This window comes from Alnus glutinosa, chromosome 10, assembly GCF_958979055.1.
Source record: "Alnus glutinosa chromosome 10, dhAlnGlut1.1, whole genome shotgun sequence".
In the NCBI taxonomy this organism is placed as follows: Eukaryota; Viridiplantae; Streptophyta; class Magnoliopsida; order Fagales; family Betulaceae; genus Alnus; species Alnus glutinosa.
Genome location: NC_084895.1, coordinates 18,543,085 through 18,550,630, shown reverse-complemented (window position 1 = coordinate 18,550,630; position 7,546 = coordinate 18,543,085). Strand labels below are relative to the sequence as shown.

The following is a 7,546-nucleotide window of genomic DNA, read 5'->3' as shown; positions in this document are numbered from 1 at the left end:
AATGCTAGGAAGTTCTATGAAATGCTTAAGGATGCTGATAAGCCCCTCCATGATAACACAAAACATAGTAAATTAGGGGCCATTGTACGTCTCTATAGTTTGAAGTGTATGGGTGGATTAAGTAATGCGCTATTCACCTTTTTGCTTGAATTTATCAATGAGTTGATTCCAACCGAATCACCATTGCCAAAAGACACATATGAAGCGAAAAAAGTACATGAAGGACTTGGGACTTGAATATCAGAAGATCCCGTGTTGCCGTAATGGTTGTATGTTATTTTGGAAGGAGTCCGAGAATTTAGAAAACTGTACAACATGCAAAATGTCTAAGTGGAAGGAAGATAATGGTATGATTGATGGGACGTCTCGAAAGCCAAAAAAAAAGCCAGCGAAGGTCTTGCGATGGTTTCCATTGATACCTAGGTTACAAAGGTTGTTTATGTCACATCATACAGCATCGCACATGCAGTGGCATGCTAACGAGCGCACAAAAGATGGTGTCCTAAGGCATCCAGCCGATGGTGAAGCTTGGAAGACATTTGATGCACGGTATCCTGATTTTGCCTCAGAACCACGCAATGTTAGGCTTGGCCTAGCGTCAGATGGATTTAACCCTTACGGAAACATGAGTACTTCCCACAGTATTTGGCCAGTTATGTTGGTAACATACAACTTTCCTCCTTGGATGTGTATGAAACAACCCTATTTTATGTTATCCTTAATTATCCCAGGTCCAAGAGCACCAGGAATGAATATAGATGTATACCTACAACCTCTAGTACACGAATTGATGGAATTGTGGGATGTCGGTGTTACTACTTATGATGTATCATCGAAGAAGAAGTTTACGATGCGTGCAACATTGATGTGGACAATTAATGATTTTCCCGCATATGCCGATTTGTCTGGATGGAGTACAAAAGGCCCTCATGCATGTCCCTGTTGTATGGATTCAACTCAGTCTATCTGGTTAACTTATGGGAGAAAATATTGTTATATGGGGCATAGGAGATGGCTGCATAAGGATCATAGGTGGAGAAAGATGAAGAAATCTTTCGATGGTACAAAAGAAGCGGGAACAAAGCCTGTGACGCCAAATGGTGATGAGCTAATGAGACAGTTAGAGGGTGTAGAATATTTGTTTGGGCACTCTATGGGCAAAAGGCCAAGAACTGATTCCTCGATCAACAAAGAGAAAAGTATTTGGAAGAAGCAAAGTATTTTCTTCAGACTCCCCTACTGGAGACATAACTTGTTGCGTCATAACCTTGATGTAATGCACATTGAAAAAAATGTGGTTGATAATATTCTTGGAACGTTGTTGGACATGAAGGGGAAAACAAAGGACAACGACGAAGCACGTATGGACCTTCAAAAAATGAATTTAAGACCTAATCTGCATCAGGTTACCACAGAGCAAAACAAGACATACTTTCCCTCTGCTTGCTTCACAATGTCTAAGGAGCAGAAATATAACTTTTTAAAGGTCATACAGGATGTAAGAGTGCCAGATGGGTACGCTTCAAATGTGTCACGTTGTGTTAAACTCAAGGAACATACTATGGGAGGGATGAAAAGTCATGACAGTCACATCCTCATGCAACAACTGCTGCCGGTTGCACTACGCGGTTCCTTACCAAAGAATGTTGTAGAACCTTTGATACAGTTGTCTGGGTACTTCAGGGAGATATGTTCCAAAACAATGCGGTTAGAGGATTTGGATCGTCTTGAGTCTCAGATCCCCATCATATTATGCCAACTGGAACAAATATTCCCACCGGGCTTTTTTACCTTGATGGTGCATGTTGTTGTACATCTAGCTACTGAATGTAAACTAGGTGGACCGGTCCACTTTAGATGGATGTATCCTGCTGAGAGGTATTAGTTCTTGACTTGAAAAAGTTAATTATTAACATCACTTTTGTGCAACTGAGTGAGATTTTGCGTCATTATTATAGGTGCCTTCATCAATACAAATGTAGCGTTCGCAACAAAGCTGCTCCAGAAGGCTCTATTGCAGAAGGGTACATAATGAATGAATTATTGACGTTTTGTTCTCGTTATTTAGAAAACGCACCCACAATTCACAATAGACTACCACGGAACCAAGAGGAATCAAGGGGAGCAGTTACTAATATCAATCTTGGGGGATTGAGCATGAAACAAGCACATCGATATATAGTTTTCAACTCTGACGATTTCCTACCGTTGCACATGTGAGTTTCATAATTTTATTTACCAAATTGAGAAGTGTACAAAGGATTATGAACATTAATGTAACGATTAGTTGTGATCTTTATGTAGGATGCACCTACAGATTCTAAGGGTTTCTCACGATGGATCTGAAAAGGATTTGCAAAATAAGCACGTACAAGAATTTTGTGACTGGTACCTGGGTTATGTAAGTGTCATGTTGTGACTATTAATTTATATAACACCGGTAAGACTTACTTCCACCACATTTATTTTAAATAATCACTCTGATGAACGTTATCCAATCATCATGTTGACAGCTTGGATGAGGTACACAGAAATTATTTGGGGTCCAAGCTTGTTTGGCATGCAAAAGGACCTATGCAATCCGCTGTCTCATTTAACCGATATGTCACTAATGGCATGATGTTTCGGACTTTGGCTCATGATATTGGAAAGAGAACTCAAAATAGCGGAGTAAGTGTGTCCACAATAGATGGCCCGACCTACTACGGCAAGCTAACTAACATAATTGAAGTGCAATATTATGATGGGACTCGATATGTGATGTTCAAGTGTGATTGGGCGGATATAAAAAAAGATAAGGGGTACAAGGAGGATGGATATGGTATAGAATTAGTGAGCTTCAAACGCCTGATACACACGGGAGAGAGGATAAATGATGAACCCTTTGTATTATCTTCTCAGGTATCACAAGTCTATTATGTTGAGGATCCAAGGCACCCAGATTGGGCTGTTGTTGTTAAGACAAAACCACGAAATGTATACGATGTCGGCCAAGGGGAGGGTCTTGACGATGATGTTGGGGACTACCGTGAGAACGTGCCTTTCAATCTGAACATGCTCCAAGAAACGAATGATTTTGGCAATGATGACGTTGATTGCGCTCAAAATGACGTAGATGTCACTGAAGTGGGATTGTAGTAATGGTGAATAAACAACAACCAGTTGAAATTACGAAGCAATGAAATAGTATTTAATATGTTGTATGCATATTCTTTCTCTTTTTAAAAATTATATTTTGGACAATTACATATTTTTAATTGCATCTAACAAATTGAAATATGCAGGTATGAATGGCACACAATAAAAGACCAAGATTCCCTGCGTTCTCAAGAGTTGATAAAGGTAAAGAACCACTCGTTGGTTCATGTCCATCCTCTGATGACGACGAGACACAAGATCCTAATGCTGAATCTCCATACAGACCTGCATTTGAAGAGAATGATACTCTGTCTCATTCACAATTTGAAAAAGGATTTACTATGCCCCCCCCTCCACCGGGTTGGTACTTGGGATGGGAGGATGCGTCACAACGTATTGGGTCCACCACCGTCGTACCCATTCCAGAGCGAAGTGAAAACCAACTGCCATCACCTTCCACCGGTGACCTACATGCATCTTTACGCACATCCACACCTGGTCTAGACACGGAACGGCCACAACCACAGGTCGTTGGGCCGGGAGAGGTCCGCACTATTGGTATGTTGTAAAAATTCAAACTTTTTATTGAATTGTGTGGTTCATGTCTAACATTTATTAGATTTGAACTACAGATAGCGATGGTAGAGTGAATGTCAGGCCAATGCCTTCGCCTGCTAATGTTTGGCAGTTGCCACGAGGTGAAAGGGTAGTGATTGAATTTAATGAAGGATGTCAGCCAGTTGGCCCTGGCAGTGAAAAATTGAGAAGCCTTGGGGGGAAGCTGATCAGAAGCAGTCAATTTAGCGAGTTAGAAACACATAATTGGAGGAGGGTATCAACTCAAAAGAAGGAAGATATTTGGGCTACTCTAATGGTAGGTAATGTTTGTTTTGTTACACTTGAAGCTACAAAATTATAACATTATAATTGTCAATTTGTATGTAGTCAAAATTCCATGTTGAGACTAGTCAACAACTGAGTGAAATTAAAAGGATCACATTCATGGACCTGGGGAAAAAGAGGAAGGATTATAGGTATGGGATCAAGCATTCACTACAAATTAAGGAGGGTGAGACAGTTGAAGAAATCCTTGAATCGACACCTACCAACCACGGGCTCCCTCCTGAAACTCTGGAAGTAATGGTTCGGAGATGGAAAAGTGAACTTGATAAGGTAATACATAACATGACTATTATGATGTATTATGATTTACATGCGTTCTATATCTCACTATGGTAATAAATAATATAGGAAAGGGCCAATGTAAACAAAGAAAGCCGGGCCTTGCAGAAATTTCACCACACCTCTGGGTCAAAAAGCTTTGCACGTCTTGCATATCAAATGGTACGTGTTTTATCCTGAACAAATATGTGTTGGCTTGATTTATTGTTTGACATTGTTGTATAAATATATGACTTTTTACATGCAGGAAAAAGAGTCAGGGTATACCCCGAATCGTAGCCAACTTTTTATGGTGACTCACAAAAAGAAGGACGGCAACCCTGTCAATGAAGAGGCTGCGAGGATGATGGTAAGTGTATTCACTTTATGAATATGCGTAAAGATCTATAGATGTACACATGCACATATTCTAATTAATTAGGTTAACGACAAAATATGTATAAGGTTTTCTATATTTTACAGGCCCAAATGGAGGAATTAATGTCGCGAGATGCTCCGACAAGTGGGGTACGTGCGAATGGGTCAATATCATGGTCACCCGACGACCCATATGCACAAGTAATGGGCTCGGAACGGCCTGGCCATGTCCGTGGAGTTGGCTTCGGGCGTACTTCTGGTAGAGCAAGGTTCAATTTTAATGGGGCATCTACATCTAACAATCATGACGGTTGTGCAAGTCAGATTAGTAGGTTGGAAACAACCGTGGATCAGATGCGAAACATGATTGATTTGCTTATGCGGGAGAAGGATGTTCCATGGGCAGCGCGTGTCGGCAATGCCGCAAACATTCCAGGTACGACATTTCACTAATGTTAATGGTGTATTTTGTAGTATTTCTATTGTTAAGATTAAGTACTACGACAGTTTATTACAATGTTAATTCAGGTATCATCAATACCTAACATTGCTTTAAACAGCACATATATAGAAATATTACAAGTAGCCAGTGTTAATTAACTAATATGGAGAAGAGTGCACTCTAAATTTAGGATATGAAATTACATCTTTTTGTCTTACATACTTTGTTGAATCCCCAAGAAAATGAACAACACATGGTAATTTGTTGTCAATGCTGTAAGAGCAAACTATACATATGAAAGTTTGTTGTCATGAGAATGTGTTACAATTAATTATGTAGGTGATGAAGACCCTATTGTTCGAAATGCGGATGTCGTGCAAGCGAGAGATGATGGTGGGGAAGAGGACAGCAGGACACCGGGTGAATTTTCGAACAAATTTTATTAATGAAATAACGTACATATGCAATCCACTAATTCTAGTCTTGTACTTGTGATGTTGTACGTGTTTAGGAAATGGATGCTAAAGGAACTTTGTAGCGGGGTAGCTGTGAAGTTGGTGGCTGTGAAGGTAAAGTTATTTAAACTAATATGAAGACAATTGTTTACTAGTATGCTTACCTCTTGATCCTGGACATGCTTATATTTCTTGGACACGAGTAAATTAGAAAGTGGTTCATTATTCTATCTAGATTAGAAGTTTGGGGATCCACAATCTTAATTAAGACTTTCTTAATATATTGTACTTGTTTGACTATTAACGTTAAACATTTCATGCTCATAAAGTGAAATAATTTTAGCATGTAGGCCATCTTCTTTTGTATGTTATTCCAAACATGCTGTGTTATCCCTTCCTATGTTTATATCCTTTAATATTAACATTGTATCTAGTACTTATTAAAAACATTCAAGATGTGTAAGGATACCAACTCCCTCTGAGAAGTATTCATACTACACAGGTTGTGAGGGATTAATCCTCATTATTTTATGGAATGTTTGGGTTCCATTGGGTGATATGATAATGCAGAAATTTACCTGATATTTGGCTTCCACTGAGCTATGAGTAAGACATCCATAAGTTGTTAATGAAGTGAAATCAGAAGTTTATACAACATGGCATAGCATGCTCTTGGAAAGTTGTGTGTTTGGTGAGAAAATTTTAGGAGAAAAGCTTTTTGAGTTCTGCCCAATCAATTTTAACTTTTTTTTTTTTTTTTAGAGGTATCATTGTGAATTTGAATTTATGACAAGCACATGCAGTTTTTTTTTATTTTCGCAATTATTTTTTTGTTGTCTTTTTCTACAAGATTGAAGAGTAGTTCAGGTATTTAGTAAATTTATTCTCTTTTATATTCACCTGGTTCATAAAATTTTACTGCATGCTATGTGATAGAAGTTCTGAATATATTCACCTTATAAATCATAGATGAGGTCTTCTACTGAGATTTTATCCCCACTTCAAAACCTTTACTTCTCATTCATTATATAAAAGATTAAAAACAACCACATTAGCACTCCTTTTCAGTTTTCAAGTTATAGATATGTGTATTTGAAGTTTACTAATACATATTTGGGTTATTTATTAATTAACTAGTATATACATTTCTCTTATATGGATCATAACGAGATTATTTTTGTTTTTAATGTAGTTATCTGAGTATTGGGAGATGCTGAAATGCTGCTGGCCGTTCGTCTTCGACAGAATGTGAAAGTTGTATGCTATTCACATTTAATTATGGACGATGCGTTTTTTTTTTGTTTTTTTTTTTGGTAAGAGAGACTGACTGAACTCCATTATTTATGTATTTTAAATTTCGTTACAAGCATAACTATTTTGGCGAAACAATTATAATTGACCAGTTATTGTAATTGATGTCTGTGTATATGGAGATGTCAATGTGTATGATTTGTGTATGGTTGTAATTTTTGGGAGAGCAATTATATATATGTATAGGTATATAGGTTCTCAGATTTGGAAACATTAAAGTTGATTTTAAATTTTAATTTTTGAAATATATTAAATATAAAGAATAAAATGGAGCAAAATCACTACCTTTTACAAAAGTCAAAGAATACAATTTTAGAACCTTTTGAAAATGACTTCTTTAAGCTACCTTTTGTAGCTCACGTTATTGGGCACAATTCACGTCCTCAAATAAATGACGTGCTGTGCTGTGCAATTCAAGAATTCTAGTCGTGTAGCAGGTAGAAGGAAGCAGGCTTGAGACGTGGTTTTACGACCTTTATAACGACGCGAAGCAGGTTTCAAGCTTTGAAGACCCATTAACTAAGACGGGCGTTGCCCACGTTAATTTCCGTCCCCGTAAAAGGGTGAACAATTTGTGTGTCCTTTTTTAAAGGACTTGAAGACTATTCAAGACCTTATTGGTAGAATGACGTGGGTTGCCCACCTTTTAAATTAAAAGGCT

At 38.0% G+C, this 7,546-nt stretch overlaps 2 protein-coding genes across 2 annotated transcripts; both read left to right on the top strand.

Moving 5' to 3' along the window:
* Positions 1-322: 322 nt before the first annotated feature.
* Positions 323-3,138, top strand: LOC133879129 (uncharacterized). Its single transcript, XM_062317673.1, has 5 exons — positions 323-641; positions 732-1,878; positions 1,959-2,024; positions 2,305-2,388; positions 2,514-3,138. The coding sequence occupies exons 1-5, from the start codon at positions 323-325 to the stop codon at positions 3,136-3,138; spliced, it is 2,241 nt and encodes a 746-aa protein (XP_062173657.1).
* Positions 3,139-3,290: 152 nt separating this feature from the next.
* On the top strand, positions 3,291-6,893 carry LOC133879128 (uncharacterized). Its single transcript, XM_062317672.1, has 9 exons — positions 3,291-3,696; positions 3,771-4,012; positions 4,084-4,311; positions 4,390-4,482; positions 4,568-4,669; positions 4,783-5,113; positions 5,459-5,539; positions 5,631-5,688; positions 6,767-6,893. The coding sequence occupies exons 1-8, from the start codon at positions 3,291-3,293 to the stop codon at positions 5,642-5,644; spliced, it is 1,497 nt and encodes a 498-aa protein (XP_062173656.1). The 3' UTR covers positions 5,645-5,688; positions 6,767-6,893.
* Positions 6,894-7,546: the final 653 nt, after the last annotated feature.